Raw genomic sequence first — 20,000 nt, 5'->3', positions numbered from 1 at the left:
GATATCATGGAGTCCCCAGCACATGATCCCTCTGCCTTGCTGACACCCAAGATAGAGATCGACATTGCCGTCGACCCGTCCCATAACTGTGTGATGGACAGTCACAGCGCCAGTAAGTTAGAACAGTTTGCAGAATAGAACTGGTATGAACATCAAAGCTCTGTCTTTGTCACAGTGTCTATTTGTTATATATATATTGTAAGTATGTAAATATTTATAGATATCCCAGGGTTCGTCACTAATGGGAGCGCTGAGCGGAACTCTCTGAAAAAACAAATTGCGCTCTGGAAAATTCCTTGACTCGGAGCGCTTGTGCTCTTGATTTTGAAAAGACATAAGCATACACTACTGTATCTAAATTGTTATTCCATTGTCCATCACAAACAAGAGTCAAAAGCGCGATCGTTTTGCATTTACCGAAGTTTGAAAGCCGTCTGCTTACGTTTTGTTAGTTCAACCGGAAGTAGGCCTAATGAATCAGGGGAGGCTATGCAAAAGAGCGCTCTTCAGACTTGAAGAGTAGACAAGTGGAGCACACGATCGATTTCGTGGCCGTGCAAAATCAAAATGAATTTATGTTTGAGACTTGTTGCTCTATGTTTTTAGTGTGCGCTCTTAGTTTTCAGTTTGCGCTCATCAAAATTCTGAAACTAGAGCGCAGGCGCTCATGTGAAAAAATGTTAATGACGAACCCTGTATCTGTATGTATATCTTTCTCTGAACAATGTCAGTGTCAGTCTGTATGAAAGCTGTTATTTCTTGCTCCACTTTCCTAGCACAAAGCAAAGAAAGCACAGAGAGATAATTACAACAAAGAGGGGGGGTGGGGGGGGGGACAGGAGATTGTTGTGTTGGTGTTCGTAAACTTGTCTTTGCACTCCGGTGCATTTTACGAAAGACTGAAAAACAGTCAGTGCACCACACTCCCACGTATGTTTTCCTTTTTCAGCTAAGCCACTGCTCTAGTAAGACATTTCCAAACTGTGTGTGTGTGAGTCGCCCACTTTTTTGGGGGGGTATTAACGGCTGTGCCACTAAACTTCCAGCAGAGCTATTTAGTTCTAGAGTTCAGTGAGCAGTCAGGAGCACCGCTGCTGACCTAGATTCCACTGGGATGGGGGGGGGGGGGGGGGGGGGGGCTCGTCAGGCCTCTTTGTGCCTATGTTTTCAGCAGAGAAAGGTGTATTATTTAAGTGATTTTCATTTCATCACATTTGTACTCAGTCATTTCTGTTTACTGTCATTTTTGTGTACATGATCCCAGTGTATGTGAACTTTAAGTGTGTCGCGTGATTTACCAGATACTGTCCACATTTTTGTGTTACATCCAATTGACCTGTGTGTGTGTGTGTGTGTGTGTGTGTGTGAGTGCCGACAAAAATGGAACCTGGTGGCGAGGCGGCGGCTCTGCTGACTGGACATCACACCTTCAGTGAACACTTGCGACGCTTGAATTGTATGTGTCGTGTGTGTGGTGAGCGGGTTCTCAGAAGAGTTAAAGATAAGGGGTTAAATGCAAGACTTTGTGCCAAGTATTCTTCTGAACTGTTTCGTTTTTTCAGTCTAGATGTTTCGAATGATGAGGAGGGCAAACACCCCACGTGCATTTGTATCAGGTGCTACAAAAAACTGATAAAGATGAAACATACTTCCGGAAATTCTCAGTGCAAAACTGCACATAAAAATGTCGCACTTGACATTGACAGAATGTCCGAAATCTGGACAACTTTCGATCCAGATCGATCTTTGGGTCAGTGCACAACATGCTGTTTTTATCACTTAAAACGTCAGGCTGGTCGTCCGAAAAAAAGGACCATCAGCACCTGTTTAAAAAAAAAGTGCGGACGAAAGTTTTGATCTGTCTGATCTGTGCTTAGATACCGACTGCAGTGTGTCAACGTCATTTTGTCAGTGCACATCAGCACCAGTCAAAAAAAAACAAAAACAAGAACACTGTGCACAAACACATCTCCAATCACACCCAAAACACCTGTCGCTGACGCAGCTATATCACCCGTCGCACAATTGAAACGTAAGACGGTGTATGTTGACTCGGAGGATGAGGATCTCAATAAATCTCTCACTGAAGAAGAAGAAGAGTAGTTACGCGCACGACTGATTCGCAGGAAAATGTCTTAAGTCAGGAGACAAAAATCAACAGTCAGATGCAAAACTGGAGGTCAGCCAATAGTGTTGAAAAAAAGTCACACAACCCCGCAAATCATCTGCCGTAGCATCATCTCCTCTGAAGAAAAAACGGTCTCAGATTATGCAAAAAATTTAGAATGCACATCTCAGGGAACAGTAAAGAAGCCATAGTAAAACAGCAGGGGTCAGAAATCAAAAGATCAGCTCAGAGCCACAGACAACAGATACTGCAAGCTGCTGGATGTGGCCCAGTGAAAGTGACCAAAAAACAAGGGTCTGCACTGAGAGCCGCCATGGGGTTAAGCTGGGCACAACACAGGATACAAAAGAGGTTTTATGCCAGTATTGGTGTGGAAGATGAAGGGGAAAGGAAGGAGAGGGAGGTGCAGAAAGAAGCAATGTTTGGGGAGGTAGAAACGGAAAAGACAAAACTCATCTTTGTTGATAAAGAGGGAAGACAAACAGGACGAAACAGCAGTAGGAAAAATCAAAGACATTCCAAAGATGGTAGAAAACTTATCAGACCAGTACGACAGAGGAAACAAGTTGATAGGATACCGCAGGATGAGATATGGGTAAAAATTGGAGGGGACCATGGAGGGGGGGGACATTCAAGGACAGTCCAGACAATTTGAGAAGAATCTTAGAACCCCACAAACTGTATGGACTGTCGGGTGCTCAGGGGACACACCCATGTTTATTCTGCACAGCATCCAAATCACAAACACAAACTCCACCTCACTGCAATGAAGGCAACATAGTACAGCACACATTACAGGGCATCAGGACAGACTACAGCAAATACAAACACTCCAAGCAGAAAATCGCCAGCCTGCACAACAATGTAGTCAGGGAGCCTGTTGTTGACATAGAACTTAGCCAAGTGGCTCCCCCATACCTGCACATTCTTCTGGGGGTGGTCAAAAAACACCATGACTTGCTGGAGGGGGAGCGTCATTCTCTTGACAAAAAGATAGGAGAGTCGATAGCCAGCCAGGGGAAACAGATAGACACCGACTCAGCCTTTTCTGAGTTTGTAGACAAGCTGAGACAGATCCAAAGTGCTGAAGAAGAAAAGAGATTGCTAGAAAGTAGGGTTGTATTTAACGAGCCTGAAGGAGACAGTACACCACTCAGTGATTTCCAAAAACAGCAACGTGAGCTAGCTGATGTGGTAGAAGAAAAAGATGCAGACATTGAATATCTCAAGACACAGCTCGACCTGGCTGGCCCTGTCACACAACACTTAGATGCCGTGCTTCAACAGCATAAAATACAGACAGGCGTACTACGGAGCATCATTCATTGGAAACCACTGCCACAAATATCTCGAGCCAGAAACAATAGAACACATCAGTGACAGTGTAGTCAACAAAACAGGTGAACTGACTCAAGACGCGGACATAAACCTCAGAGCTAGGAACATTTCCCAGAAGTTTAAAACACTAAACCCACAGTTCTCACACACTCACACAAGCATCTCACATCAAAGAACCTTGACAGACAGTGACGTTGACACACTGGATAGTGACATCAAACAGTACATTGTCTTTCTTCCGCCAACGATTCCCACAAACACGCATCATTCCCAAGCAGCACATCCTAGAAAATCACTGCATTCCATTCATTCATTCTCACGGTTTTGGCCTGGCACTACACGGGGAACACGCGCGGTCGTCAATTCACTCAAAAAGAAAGTATTAGGGATGCAGTCACAAGATGACAAACTATGTGTCATCATGCAAGAGCACATGACTATTGTCTCCCCCATGCTTCAGCAAGTCGTACCCCAAGCAGGAGAATCCCGGCACAAATCAAAAAATAAAGAAGAAAGAAATTTTCAGCCTTGTTCTTTTCTCCACCCTGAATCCCTCCCTCCCGCACACACACATTGTAAGAAAAAAAAGGAAAGAAAAGAAAAAAGGTTTTTAGTGTCACACTTCAACTGAGTGGATTACCAACTGCAAACAAGGATTCATACGGATTTATATGTTCAGGTAGGAATATATTTTATTATTTAGAACTCACAAATGCATGTCAGCACGTTACATTGTGATTGTTTACTAAAAGCATGGTATTGTTAAGGTGTATCTTTTAGAATGACCTTATGCATGTCGCAAGCAAAGGCACACATACTGACATGCAAAACATCTAGTCAGTATAAATCTCTCTCTTCCTCTGTGCGTCTCTCTTTTTGTCTGTCTCTCTCCTGCCTCTCTCTCTGTGTCTCTCTCTCTCTCTCTCTCTGCCTCTCCCCTTTCTCTCTCTGTACACGTGCCTCTGTTTCTCAGTATGTCTGTCTATGCATATCTGTCTGTCTGTCTGTCTCTCTTCCCGTGTGTTGAGAGAAGTGTGAAACTTAGGTGGCTGGCAGCAGTTCTCAGTGGAGCTGACCGTTAAATACCGACACTAATTCCAGAGCGGTCTGCCACCTCTAGGTAACAGTATCAGCTATATTTTCCTTCCACTTGTATTGTGGAGACATGCATGTATATCATGATATAAGTTCTATCTCGAACCAAAACGATATACACACACAACACGGAGTTGAATTTGAACTATATTTCGTGTGTGTTCCTCAGTTTGAACAGAATGTTCGTGTGTTCGCTAAGTTTTGTACCGCTTGTACACTGCATGTAGGAAATTAAACCTACTCATGTTTGGTATCGTTAAATTTGTCAGAGAATCACACATCCATTAACACCCATGGTGCATTACTTGTTGCATTCTGACAGAGAGTTTTTTTTGTGTTTTTTTTTAACACATCACCATGTTTCTGACAGTTTATCAGCAGCAGCGAAGCTGTTCACATGTGTAACATGCGCTCCGCTGAGAATAGCGCGAAGTTAGTGGTGCGGCAGAGCGCTGACCCCATATACTGCCTGCCTGTCTGTCCAGGCTATCACCTTTCCAATGCTACATGCTCGCTTGCTGTTCCATCCCTCTCCCCTCCGCTTCACGCCAAAACTAAATGTGCTGCCTTGTGCCGCCATGTATTATGCCAGTTATATATATATATATTATGTTCAATTATGTTTCTGTTCAGTTTCCTTTTCTTAATCCTCAGGTGGACAATTGTCTGAATGGTCAACACCAGAGGAATGTCCTAGGTTTATGAACATGACTGTACCTGTGCTCAGTTTCCTTTTTCAGATGCATTCAGCTGTGAGTCCCTGTGTGGTCAGCTGGGTGACTATCAGCAAAGAGAGATAAATGATCAATTCATACTTGTTGGGTTTTCAGTTTCAGAACCCAGTGTAACTTTAGAGGGCTCTGTCAGCCTGCCTGCAGTGCCCCCACAGAGGGTTGATCAGGGGAGATCACCATCAGCCAGCACTCTTTCAGCTGACAGTGAAGTGAAGGCTTCTTCCAGTCACGACATCAACCGCAAAGTCACCGGAAAAGACATCTGCGATTCTGCACGCCACTCTCTTTTGGGTCCTGAAAAGGACAGTCGTCACAGAGTGAGTAAACCTGGCAGCGCAGACGTTGAGCCTCCTCAGTTTGATGAAGATGAACACAGCCCACTCACAGCGGAGGACAGAAAACATGGCCCGCTCTCGACAGAAAACACGGATGTGAACACCAGGGAGGGCAGCCCGGTGGACATCAAACCAGACAGGGCATCGTTGGACCTTGGCCCGCTCTCGACAGAAACCGCGGATGTGAACGCAAGAGAGGACAGCGCAGTGGACATCAAACCGGACAGGGCGTTGTTGGACCGCCTGTGTGCATCCGCCCGCTCCACAGCTTGGCCTGGGGAGGCTGACCTTGAACCTGATGCACGTGCTGTCAGTGCAGGAGACGGGAAATTTTCGGAAGCAGAGCCGTGGACCAGCCCTGCGGAGAAGGAAGGGAAGAGTGCACATGGATTGATCAGTGCGGCACGGACCTCTGGCTGAGGGCGGACAGCAGTCTGGAAGTGGTGAGAAAGAAGCCTGTGGTTCCGTTGTTTGTAGAGTCTGGGTCTTGTGAGTTTTATTTTACATTTCTACGACCAAGGCTCACTGAAATGCATTAAATGATAGATTTTTTTTTTTTTTTTGTGACTTGAGAGCAAGCAGAGATTCCCTATCCCTGTCCCCTCTCATCCAAAAATATCCCCCACCCCCACTGCCACCATCACATCCACACCAGTGTGGAGTGGTGGCTTAGTAGTATTGCATCCGCCTAGGACATGAGAAACTCTTGACTGCATAGGATCAAATCCTACACGTGCCGGCATTTTCTCCCCCTCATCTGGACCCTGAGCGGAAGTTGGGACGCTAGTCATTTGGATGAGACGATAAACCGAGGTCCTGTGCACAGCATGCACTTAGTGCTCATGTAAGAAAGAACCCATGGCAGCAAAAGGGTGGTCCCTGGCAAAATTCTGAAGAAAACTTCTCTCGAATATACTTGTGTATGTCTATGTGCATGAATGAAGTCTGGCTGAATGATACAGGAGACAAATGACTAACACCTAAAGTCTGTGCACAGCATGCACTTAGTGCTCATGTAAGTAAGAACCCATGGCAGCAAAAGGGTGGTCCCTGGCAAAATTCTGAAGAAAACTTCTCTCGAATATACTTGTGTATGTCTAGGTGCATGAATGAAGTCTGGCTGAATGTACACAGGAGACAAATGACTAACGCCTAAAGTCTGTGCACAGCATGCACTTAGTGCTCATGTAAGAACCCATGGCAGCAAAAGGGTGGTCCCTGGCAAAATTCTGAAGAAAACTTCTCTCGAATATTCTCGTGTATGTCTATGTGCATGAATGAAGTCTGGCTGAATGATACAGGAGACAAATGACTAACACCTAAAGTCTGTGCACAGCATGCACTTAGTGCTCATGTAAGTAAGAACCCATGGCAGCAAAAGGGTGGTCCCTGGCAAAATTCTGAAGAAAACTTGGCTCAAAAGGGTGGTCCCTGGCAAAATTCTGAAGAAAACTTCTCTCGAATATACTTGTGTATGTCTATGTGCATGAATGAAGTCTGGCTGAATGATACAGGAGACAAATGACTAGTGCCTGAAGTCTGTGCACAGCATGCACTTAGTGCTCATGTAAGAACCCATGGCAGCAAAAGGGTGGTCCCTGGCAAAATTCTGAAGAAAACTTCTCTCGAATATACTTGTGTATGTCTAGGTGCATGAATGAAGTCTGGCTGAATGTACACAGGAGACAAATGACTAGTGCCTGAAGTCTGTGGTCAGTCGGCTCAGCCCAGGAAGGCAGCCTGTTGTGGAAATGATTAGAGCCGTGTTTGTAAAGTTCTTGGGTGTAGTGGCTATGTGAGTATAAATAATGATAGTTTTCTTTTTCTTTCAGTCACACTGCCACTTTGTATAATCTGAGGCTTCTAGGAACCTCAGTTTGACATTCGTTGGCCAGCAGACATCAGTTTCAATTTCAGTTTCAGTAGCTCAAGGAGGCGTCACTGCGTTCGGACAAATCCATATACGCGGCTACACCACATCTGCCAAGCAGATGCCTGACCAGCAGCGTAACCCAACGTGCTTAGTCAGGCCTTGAGAAAAAAAAAAGAAAAAAAAAAGAAGTAAATAAATAATAATTATGCTATTTAAAAAAAAAAAAAGGGTAGTAGTAATGAAAATAATATAATAATAATAATAATAAATAGATAAACAATGATGATAAATAAGCAGACATCAAAAACATGATACAGTGTCTCACACACCTTCATCTTGATTGCCCTTGATTTCAGAGTGGCAGGTGAATCAAATATAATGGGTATGTAAATTTGCACACTGTGAGCAAAGAAGAGCTGGCAAAAAGTCTAAATTTACCACAGAAGCACTGCAGTTGGTGCATTTTGTATACCATAACATCTAGTTGTTTTTGTTTGGTTTTTTGTTTGGTCGTTTATTTTTGTGCTTTTTAAAAATTTATTTTTTCATAGTATCAGTCCTCTGCCATACTCACACCTTTGAACCATTATTGTTTCAGACAAGGAGTTGAGTCAGAGACCAGGGACCACACAAGGCGGCGGTGATGACGCTGGTGAGAAAATAGGTCCGTGTGGACGCCAGACATCGGCAGGTGCAGGCTCCAACAATCGAACTACACCCTCTGAAACGTCGACTGAAACCAACGCCAGCACAGCCACCGCAGCACCGAAACGCAGGAGACTGAGCGGTGGGGAAGGCAGCGATACTTCCCCAGGCTGTCGCTCAGCAGATGGCGAGGGGCAGAGGATGGACGAGGACTGCACCGAGAAGAAAAGACTCCGTGTGGAGAGGGAGGAGAACAGGCCATCAGATTTGGGCATCGGTCACCACGGTGATGAGGAGAGAGGCGGAGAGCGCGGCCAGAGCACCCCGGAGACGAGAGATCTGAGCTCCTTACATCTCAGACTGATGCGTGCACAGTCAGAAAGGGAGCATCTGCTGAACGAAAGAGACCGATGTCGGCTGGAGCTGAGCCTGGCTCAGCAGGAGGCTAGGAATATAGGACTCCGAGTCTGGATATTGAGAGAGTTACAACAATCAGATCGGATGTGATTAACTTGGTAGGTACTGGTAACCTTTAAAAAAAAAAAAAACAAGAAAGGCAAGGCCTTAAAGACGTGCTTGTGATACACTTTAAAAAAAATCCAAGTTTTTATGTATTGAGTATAATGCATTTACTGTTATGTTTATATTTTTTGTATTCTCTAAACTTGGCACTTTGATCTGATATTCGACCCAACAAAGGATCTGTCATTATTATCATTTTTTGTTCAAACAGGAACTTCTTTTGCTAAGCATGGAAGTTTTATTTATTGCAAACGTTTTGGTGTAGATAGCAGAACAAGGGAAATTACTCTGCTGGGGAACTTAGTTTGCTTTAAACTGATCTTTCTCATCTTAAACATTACATTTTGAAATTATACTCAATACATAAAAAGCTTGGATTTTTTTTTTAAACGTGCATCACAAGTGAGTCTTGAAGGCCTTGCCTCTCTTGTTTCAAAATGTAATGTTTAAGATGAGAAAGATCAGTTTAAAGCAAATTAACTCCACTAGCATTACAGAGTAATTTCCCCTTTTTACTATCTGCACCAAAACGTTTGCAAAATAAATAAAACTTCCATGCTTGGCAAAAGAAGTTCCTGTTTGAACAAAAAATGATAATAATGACTGCTCTAGCTGTTGGGTCAGAATATCAGATCAAAGTGCCAAGTTTAGAGAATACAAAAAATATAAATATAACAGTAAATGCAGTTTGCATATAATTAGGCTTCATTCTTTATTTTTTTGTGCCAATCCCAGAAGCGCAATATTGTTTTAAACAAGATGACTGGAAAGAACTGGGTTTTTCCTATTTTTATGCCAAATTTGGTGTCAACTGACAAAGTAGTTGCAGAGAAAATGTCAATGTTAAAGTTTACCACGGACACACAGACACACACACACACACACACAGACAACCGAACACCGGGTTAAAACATAGACTCACTTTGTTTACACAAGTGAGTCAAAAATCTGTTAAAACAACATTAAAACAAGCTTAGGATTTTAGATTAAAACTAGAAGTCAAAACAAACACCCCACCACAAAAATTATGTTTCTGTATTTATTAGAACCAAAGTTACAGTCAGTTGAAATTCATTGAAGTTGAGCCTTTTTGCATGTCATTTTGAGCTTCTGGACAAATCTCCAATTTTACAGCATCACTGCATGTATACTGAACAACAGAGACAGTTGAAAATTAAGGAAAATGATATTTTGTATATAGTAAAGATGCCTGGGTTTTTTTCCAGCTGCATTACCTAGTCATTTTATTGATATTGAGCTATAAAATCCTTTTTTTCTTCTTTTTTTTTTTCAAATTCTGACACGGCAAAATTTGTCAGAATAGCAACAGGCACAGTTTCTTCATTTCTGAAGCTATTTTTATGAAATAAAGCGATTTGTATTCAGCTGAGCAAGGCCTTTAAAATAGGTTACAGCAATAATTGAAGAATTTTTTTTTTTCAGATCTGTTGCTTATGATCTGTAAATTTTAAATCAGATTCTTTTTTTTTTTTTTTTTTTTTTTGACTGGACAAACACATATGCACAAATACACCTGACTATTTTCTTTCTCTCTGTCAGACACACACACTACCATGACGTTTTAATTAAAAGTCACATTTAGCAAGTTTTTACATCCATCCCCCCAAGGCTGTTTAACTAATGATCGTCAAGAGATTTAAACTTTTCCTTGCTTTTGTTAGTATATAGTCGAAATGAACATTTGTTGTAAAGAGTGTGTGATGGGTGAGTAGAGAGAATGGGGGTGGGTAGATGGATGATGGTGGTGAGGTTCGAAAGGGAGAATGACTGCTGATTTTTACCCCTTTTTACCTTTACTATCCAAAACAATTTTTACAAAATCTGTGGCATGCAAATTGCAGTTGTGCTCCTTTTTACATGTATGTATTTTAAGTGACAATTGCTGTTATCTCAATGGCATGCTAATTGCAGTTACGCTCTTTTTTACATGCATGTGTTTTAAGTGAAAATTGCTGTTGTCTCAGCCATTTAATCATGTGTTTGTGTGAGTGTTGGAGAGTAACAGTTGCAGTATTGAGAGTATATTACTTTGTGAGTTTTATGCATTGTTTTTATAATATTGATGATTCTGTTTTATGTTTCTGCTACTTTTTATATTCTTTCTTGTTTCACTTTAGGTACTGGATTGTAGTAAAGTGCTTAGAGCTTGCTTTTGCTTGTATTATAGTCCAATTTAAAAGTAAAATATTATATTATTATTATAAAGAAAACTCCCAAAAATTTGACACATTGCTTGTATTCAAAAGGTTCTCCCAATAGTTTGAAAGTTGGTAATTTAGCTGGGTTATGACCGGGATTAAATAACATCATATTGGTTTTATCAGTGAACAGTAATAATCCATTTTCAAACATGTATCGGCCAAGGCTGAAAAGATTGGTCTAATATAATCTCCTAATGTAATCTTGTGTTCTTTGTGGTGTTGACTTTTTTAAGATGATGTTCATCCACATGCAGATATCATCAGCATATTGAACCAAGGTAACGTCTTTTGACATTGCTTTTGGAAGATCCTGGATAAGGATATTAAAAAGGATGGGTCCTGTGACATCCTTGTGGAATTTCGGTTTCTAGAGTTCTAGGTGTCGAGTGTGCTGTTCCCATTCAAGATTGCATAGTTCTATTTGATAAATTATTGGATAGCACTTAATTGTACATATTTCCACTCAGGCCTATAGTTACTTTAACAGTAACTGTTTATGCCATACTTGGTCATATGCCTTTTTAACATCAAAGAATATTGAAGAACACTTTTTCTGCAAGCAAATAGTTGCTTCACTTGAGTAGATAATTAAATCAGATGCTCAATTGCAGATCTACTTTTTCTAAATCCTGCTTGGTTTACTGGTATATCATTTTTTTCACAGTAGTGAAGCAATCTATTTAAAACGATTTTTTTCTAATATCTTTCCAGTATGGGTCATTATTGCAATGGGTCGATAGCTGTTTTTATCAGTTTTGGGTTTACCTGCTTTTAGAATTGGAATGATTATGGAATCTTTCCACAACAGTGGTATAGTACCATTATCCCAATATTTCTGAATAATATGTAAAAAAAAAAAAAAAAGTTTCAGTTTCAGTAGCTCAAGGTGGTGTCAACTGCGTTCAGACAAATCCATATACGCTACACCACATCTGCCAGGGTGAAGCACTCTCCAGAGAGTAAAAATTAGTGTATACGCATGAATTTTTTCAAATTCGAAAAACAACATTTTTCGAGTAAATTTTTTAACATCTGGTTACAGATTGTGTCAAGACTAACTGAACATTTTTTTTTATTGTTGATTGCAGACATTGCATTTTTTAATTCTGTCATAGTTATTGGGGAATTAATGCAAAGATCATTTTGTGGGTTTGGTTCAGAATACAAATTCTTTGATTCTTCTTTTTCTCTCTATGCTTTACGATGTGAGGGAAGACCCTATCTCTGCTTTTTAGTCGTACAAAGGAAATTTGTTTTTATCATCAATTTTGAATGAATAAACAGGTAGTTTGATTCCATTTTTCATGTCTGCTGTTCTTTTCCAGACTTTTTAAGAATCCTTATGGTCAGTTACCTCTTTGGCACAAAACTTCAGTATTGGTTTGTTTGGGGTTGTTTTTTTGTTGTTGTTTTTTTGTTTGTTGGTTTTTGTTACTGTGTGATTTTGCTTTCTTCATATCTATATGGTTTTCTTCCGTTCTGTGTTAATGTTTTTTAATATAAATTTTGTACTTTTTCTTTTAATTTCCTACAGGCGTCATTCCACCAAACACTGCCAGAATACTTGGCTGATTTAATGGTTTTTAATTTTGGGATTGAAAAGTCTGCTGCTGACAAAACTGCTTTTTGTGAGAAATTGAGAGTCCACATTTTCATTTATTGTGTATTCAAAATCTTGAGAATTGATAATTTTGAATTTATGTGAGTGTGTGTGTGCTGCAATTTGCCAAATCAAAGTAAAATGTACAGCTGAAATTGAGCAAGTTTATAAAATTCAGAAATGTTGTTAAATATGATTTTTAACTTTACTGTGTATGTTGATCTTGAGAATTGATAATTTTGAATTTATGTGAGTGTGTGTGTGCTGCAATTTGCCAAACCAAAGTAAAATGTACAGCTGAAATTGAGCAAGTTTATAAAATTCAGAAATGTTGTTAAATATGATTTTTAACTTTACTGTGTATGTTGAAGAGTTGATCACATTGTTTATTAAATGATGTTAAATACTTCATGTACCAAAAGTAGTTAGACTTTATTTGATTAAACTTCAAACTGTGTGTGTGTGTGTGTTTTCCTGTGCCTGTGTGTGTGTGTGTATGTAGGCATGTGTGTGTGATCAGTAGACTAAGACTACTATTGGTCTGATGATGTTCCTAAATTGTAAACATAAAAACTTTTATTTGATGTAGCCAAGTGCTCAGCTAGATTCAATAACTGTTTCATGCACGAGCTGTATAGCAGACGCTTTTTTCGCAACTAACACACTGGTCTTCAACGACTCACTCTTAATGCTTGACACCATTCCAAATTTGAATGCAAAGCCCCATCTAAGGAAGTGCTCCAACCATTTATCAAATGAAGTTTCTGTATTGTTCACTGCAGATTATATCTGTTGTGCTTACACACACACACACACACACACACACACACACACACACTTAAATCAGTTAGAAGCATATTTGATTTCAGTTTAATCACTCATCAGTGTAGGCGTTTCAACTGATGCTAAGCTTACGTCATTTTGTCTTTCTGTCACATATAATGCTACAGTTTACAATTCTATATCTGATCGCTTATCATACACAGCAACCACACTATTATAGTGTTTGGATGAGAATAGATCGGGCATTTAGAAATGATAAGGCTGATTTTCATTGTGGACACGAAATGACATCACTCTCCACAACCAGTGCCACTTTGGCTGAGTTGAAAACTATTTCTGACACACCATATTTAAATAAATATCTCTTTCGTTGGATCAGTAAACTACAAGTATCATATACTGGCAGAATTGTCGTAATTCTGTCTTTAAATTTCCGTCTTTAAATCTATACCATTTGTGTTTGCCAACATTAAACTGATTTAACGCAGTTTTTAATTTTCTGATCCTTTTCAGGTGACTTTAATAAAGATTATAAATTCATCATGAATAATCAACAATTCATTTTATACTCATTATGAAGGTGGTGTTGAGCTCTTTGTTTTGTGACCATTCTACGTAAATCGGTTCAGGGATCATTTAGACACCCACTGGACATCCGATGGGTCTGTGTAGAGGAGAAGAGAGGACTGGCCGTACTGAGTGAGTTAAAGAAGATATGCACTTGCGATATTTTCCTGCATTCATGAACATGAAATATACCAGTACACGCATGAACCTCATCTTATGTTTCATGGAGGTGATGTTCCTGCATACAGGTTTCAGTGTGGACAGTGGTGATGTGGTTTGTACAATACACGAGAGAATTTCTAGTTTGGATCCTTCATTGCCAATGATAGATACCAGGTATGTGGACTGTTGAGCAGTTCCTTGTTATACAGTCCTTGGACAGTTATGTCAGTGGTGATGGTGATGATGTGGATGGTCATCAATTTGATATTCTCCATGCAGATTTCCTTCCCACATCTTGCATAGGCATGCAGACAATCAATGCGCACGTTTGGTTTAACTCACTCAGTACGACCAGTCCTCTCTTCTCCTCTACACAGATCCCTCGGATGTCCAGTGGGTGTCTGAATGACCCAACCTTTAGCTTCCGTCGTCAGAATTGTGGTATTCTTTGTCAACATTCACCTCTTCAGTATAAGAGCCTTCCGCTTGCAATATTTTGACGGTGGTAATTGGGGTGAAACGCTGTTAACGTCGTCTCTTTCGCCGTTCGTATGGAGAGAGTTAAACATTTTTTAATATCAAGAAACAAGGTGCAATACATCGTTCAATTAAGAAGACTTGAGCAACAACAAGCATGAGCTTATATCGTGCTCGTTCATATGTAACAAGCAATACACAAACGCAATGGCGAAAATACACACATTATATGTGCACATTTCAAGTCCTGCAATCCATGTCAGCGACTGGTGGGTTGTGGAAACAAGAACGTACCTAACAATTACATACACACCCAGGGAAATGAGTTTTTGCTGCCTTATACATAGTAGTAGTAGTAGTTCTCTTTTTTATGTATTTATCTTCTTTTTATGGATTTATCTTATTTTGTATTTATCTTTTTTCTTTCTTTTTTTATGTATTTATATTTTTATTTATTCTTCTTTTTATCTGGATTTATCTTTTTTTTCTTTCTTTTTCTTTTTCTTTTTTTTTCCCCCCGAGGCCTGACTAAGCGCGTTGGGTTACGCTGCTGGTCGGGCATCTGCTTGGCAGATGTGGTGTAGCGTATATGGATTTGTCCGAACGCAGTGACGCCTCCTTGAGCTACTGAAACTGAAACTCATGGCAGGGTAAAAACAGTCATGCATGTAAAAAAGCTCACTTGGACATAATTATGAGTGTACTTGGGAGTTTCAGCCGAAGAAACCAGTTGCATCAGATCAGTTTCAGTTTCTCAAGGAGGCGTCATTGCGTTTGGACAAATCCATATACGCTACACCACATCTGCTAGGCAGATGCTTGACAGCAGCATAACCCAACATGCTTACTCAGGCCTTGAGTGCATGCCTGTATATATGTTTACTCTAGCAGAGTGGGTTTTTCTTTTTACAAAATTTTGCCAGAAGACAACACTTTTTGATTTTTGTTGGATACTATCCCACACTGGATTCCGTTATAACGACCAAGCAGACAGGGCAGCAAAAAGGGGAGCAAAAAATCATATAGATAGAATAAAAGTATATTGCCCATTGTCATACAAGGAAATAAGCAATATACTAGAAAGAGACTTTTATAGGTGCTTGAATTCAAGTCTAAAACCACGTCAGTTGACTATCTCAGACTTTGGTCCGATTCACAGACCAATTCTGAGTTTAGCTCTCAGACTATTATCAAATTCATTACGGACCAAGTATTGTTCTAATGTCAAGTGCATATGCTTTAGTAACCTGACAATTGAGCATATAATTTTTAACTGTAGCTTGATGAAGCCTTTTGTACACGAAAGTGTGTCTTCACAAGTGACTGCGAACGTTGATGTTTTTGACTTTTTGCATTCATTATCAGTTGTTTCGCTTGTCCGTTTAACGACTTCTCTTTTACGAAGTCCTTTAAGTAATTTCCTGTAACTGTATTTAGAGGTTTTTTTTTTTTCTTCCAAATTTCACCCACATTTTTACCCTCATTTGCCCAGTTTGCCCCAACCCTCCATTCATTCACATCTCCCACCCCTTCTAACCGATAATACTCAGATGTATTCATAAATACTTTAACAAAATGTCTTCAATCACCGATATGTGTGACGGGACATTAACTCACTCCGTACGGCCAGTCCTCTCTTCTCCTCTACACAGACCCCTCGGATGTCCAGTGGGTGTCTGAATGACCCAAGCTTTAGCTTCCGTCGTCAGAATTGTGGTATTCTTTGTCAACATTCACGTCTTCAGTATAAGAGACTTCCGCTTGCAATATTTTGATGGTGGTAATTGGGGTGAAACGCTGTTAACGTCGTCTCTTTCGCCGTTCGTATGGAGAGAGTTAAACAAAAAATTCCTCCTCCACAACACTTTCCGGTTGCCATGGGTTCTTTTACAGTGCACCAAGTGCGTGCTGCACACAGGAACCTTGGTTTATCGTCTCATCCAAAAGACTAAATGCTCAGTTAAGATTTTCCAGTCAAACTTGTGAGAAAAGGCGAGAGCGGAGAGAAGAAAAAACAACAAAACACTAAATGACTACAGGCACCAAGCCATTACAGCCATTTGATTTTCAGTAGCAGTCCTCATCCTCATTTCCAGATGGTGATCTTTTCAATATGCCAAGACAGAAGCGCGTCTTGGCAGACAGTTACCACCACCATCAGTGGAAACAGGTACAAGACCTTCAGGTGCATCTGATGGAAATAGGTGTGATGTCACTTCATCCACTTCATAACCAGCAGACGACCTTGACTGAAGGGAGATTGGGATCCGTTCAAAGCCTGGCTCAATCTCCAGGGCAGTCATTCTCAATTGCTCAAATGTTTCGGCCCCCACCTTTCAGACTGGATCACAGTTTCCCAGTCTCATGCCTGATTTCATTCGTTGTTGCTGGAAATACATGAATCTGGTGGGGTTTTTTTTGTTTTGTTTTGTTTTTACACCTTGCAAAGCAGGTTCTTTTCTTTGCATATTAAGTTACTTATATTAGGACAGTGCCTTTCACATGCAGATGCACTCAAAAATAATGAAGGAAATAAAAATAATGCATCAATATTTTGACTACATACAATAACAGACATTGATTCTTTACATTACACACATATACATACCGTCAAAGTCTGGTTTTAAAAGCATATTTGTGATAGTTATAATCATACCAAAAATTTGTGGCGCTTGATAAACAGAATGCTTTATCAAAGAAAATGTGAATATATAAGTTTAACTTAGGGATACTCGACTTTAGAAAATGTCACTGGAAGTTTTCACAAGTACATGGCTGCTTTTGGTGATGTGTGAGGTTTTTGGAGGGAGACTCTAAAAAGCGGACCCCCCCAAAAAAAACAAACAAACAAACAAAACAAAAACAAACAAAAAACAAAAAACCCCAAAAAACACTCGTTATAAAAGGAGAAAAAAAAACACCAAAAAAACCAAAAAAAACCAACCAACCAATCAAACAAACAACAACAAATGTAGCTTGCAAAACCAGACTCGCTTTTGATATATCTCAGCAGTCATCTTTCATGTTATCAAATGCACTCATGTTTTGGGAAAACGAAAGTGACAAGAAAATGCGTTCAATACGCCTTTCTTTCTTTTTCTTTTCTTCTTCTTCTTTTTTCTTTGACCGTCTTTGTTTCCTGTTGATTTTTAATACCAGTAAGTGATCTCGGTTAGTTCAGGACCCCACAAGATACAAGGGTGTGGTTGCCAGACTGCGATTTCTTTCAAACCTGCGACAGAGTTCGATTGATCGGTAAAAGCCACGCCCACCAAGTGTCGGAATAAGCGGACTCGCCGTTCGCGAAGAGCCACTTGGTGTAGAACTTCGCCCCCCTTAACTAACGGGGACTGTCGCTGGTACAAAACCGTTGTGATGGAAATATGGTTGACAATGACACACGCATAACATTCAGCGACCTTGCAACAAGAACAGGAGGGAAGTTAGAACCATCACAGTTCAAACCTTGCAACAAGAACAGTTTGGTCAGTTAGAACCATCCCAGTTCAAACCTTGCAGAAAGAACAGTTTGGTCAGTTAGAGCCATCCCAGTTCAAACCTTGCAGCAAGAACAGTTTGGTCAGTTAGAACCATCACAGTTCAAACCTTGCAGCAAGAACAGTTTGGTCAGTTAGAACCATCACAGTTCAAACCTTGCAACAAGAACAGTTTGGTCAGTTAGAACCATCCCAGTTCAAACCTTGCAGCAAGAACAGTTTGGTCAGTTAGAACCATCACAGTTCAAACCTTGCAGCAAGAACAGTTTGGTCAGTTAGAACCATCACCGTTCAAACCTTGCAACGAGAACAGTTTGGTCAGTTAGAACCATCACAGTTCAAACCTTGCAACGAGAACAGTTTGGTCAGTTAGAACCATCACAGTTCAAACCTTGCAGCAAGAACAGTTTGGTCAGTTAGAACCATCACAGTTCAAACCTTGCAGCAAGAACAGTTTGGTCAGTTAGAACAATCACAGTTCAAACCTTGCAACAAGAACAGTTTGGTCAGTTAGAACCATCACCGTTCAAACCTTGCAGCAAGAACAGTTTGGTCAGTTAGAACCATCACAGTTCAAACCTTGCAGCAAGAACAGTTTGGTCAGTTAGAACCATCCCAGTTCAAACCTTGCAGCAAGAACAGTTTGGTCATGTAGAACCATCACAGTTCAAACCTTGCAACAAGGTTGCATGTGAATTTTTGACAAAACAGCGTTTTTGGGAGGGGGGTGGGGTGGGGGTGGGGGGTGCACTGTAGGCAAATAGGCAAAAAATGTTATCAAGATTAGTGGAAAGCCTCAGTCGGAAGAACTGGCAAAAGTTGATGATGTGTTCGGTCGTTTGAATCCCCGGTTAAAACCTATGAGTAGTTACTTCACATCCCAGTCAGTAACTGAATAAAACTAAAAGTTGAAGAGTAACGACATGCCTTTGACTATGGCGCGCATTTCGGCTGCGTTAAGATCTCTTGAATATATTGACACTGAAACATCACAATTTTGTTGGAAAGTAACACAGTTTTTTTTTCAGTTTTCAGTAGCTCAAGGAGGCGTCACTGCGTTCGGACAAATCCATATACGCGGCTACACCACATCTGCCAAGCAGATGCCTGACCAGCAGCGTAACCCAACGCGCTTAGTCAGGCCTTGAGAAGAAGAAGAAGAAAAAAAGAAAAGGTGAATAATATAATAGATAAGCGTACATAAATAAGTAAATAAATAATAATTATGATATAAAAAAGGTAGTAGTAGTAATAATAATAATACAAAAAAGACAACAATGATGATAAATAAGCAAATAAATGTGAAACATTCACGCATAACACCCACACATGCATAACAAGTAACACAGTAATCAATAATTCTCAGTCTGTCTCTGTCTGCAGGCTCTCTCTCTCTCACACACACACACACACACACACACACACACACACACACACACACACACACACACCATCCCATCCCAGTGATCATGAACTGTGATCCAAACCAAACTGGCTCATCATCATTGGATGCACTGAATCTCTCCTCACCTGTCACAACAGAAATATAAATGTTTTTCATGAAAGTCCGGTGCTCTCGCAAGAAAACTACATGTTGCCACCCCTACCCACCCACTAGAAGTCAAGATTTTCAATTCGTAAAACAATCGTTTCGCACGAAGAATAAAATGCAAGTTTCGTTGTTGTTGTGTGTTTTTTTTTTAGGGGGTAGTCAGCGCAGACAGTGATTTTTACTCTAACCCGCGATCGTCTGTCAAGCAGACGACAAACGGGTTGTAACTGAGAGGAAGGTGGTGGTAGGTATGAGAAGGGAACGGAGCTAAACATGTTTTGGTTCACGTCAAACCATTGATCAGACGCCAAGAGAAGTAACTGACTGCCAGAGCGAAAAGCAGTTATTTCGTTTGATGGTGTCTAGTTATCAGTTGTTTCTGTCCAGTGGTGATTTGAGCCACCGCTTTACCAGTGGAAACACCTTGCTTCGCGTATATAGTGAGTGCAAGACTTTGGATTAAACAGGTA

At 40.5% G+C, this 20,000-nt stretch overlaps 2 protein-coding genes across 2 annotated transcripts in view; both read left to right on the top strand.

Annotated features, from left to right (window-relative positions):
- The window catches only part of LOC143278076 (uncharacterized), a 23,594-nt gene extending 14,937 nt beyond the window's left edge, over positions 1-8,657 (top strand). The window contains exons 2-4 of the mRNA XM_076583109.1: positions 1-112; positions 5,392-6,073; positions 8,102-8,657. The exon at positions 1-112 is cut by the window's left edge and continues 52 nt beyond it. Coding sequence (XP_076439224.1) covers positions 7-112; positions 5,392-6,050 — 765 coding nt within the window. The 5' untranslated portion in view covers positions 1-6 and the 3' untranslated portion in view covers positions 6,051-6,073; positions 8,102-8,657. The remainder of the gene's footprint in view (positions 113-5,391; positions 6,074-8,101) is intronic.
- Positions 8,658-19,780: 11,123 nt separating this feature from the next.
- Positions 19,781-20,000, top strand: part of LOC143277975 (death domain-containing protein 1-like) — a 98,739-nt gene continuing 98,519 nt past the window's right edge. The window contains 1 exon segment of the mRNA XM_076582980.1: positions 19,781-19,997. The gene's annotated coding sequence lies outside the window, so the exon portion shown is untranslated.

This window comes from Babylonia areolata, chromosome 35, assembly GCF_041734735.1.
Source record: "Babylonia areolata isolate BAREFJ2019XMU chromosome 35, ASM4173473v1, whole genome shotgun sequence".
Lineage (NCBI taxonomy): Eukaryota > Metazoa > Mollusca > Gastropoda > Neogastropoda > Buccinidae > Babylonia > Babylonia areolata.
This window is presented reverse-complemented; position numbering and strand designations above follow the sequence as displayed.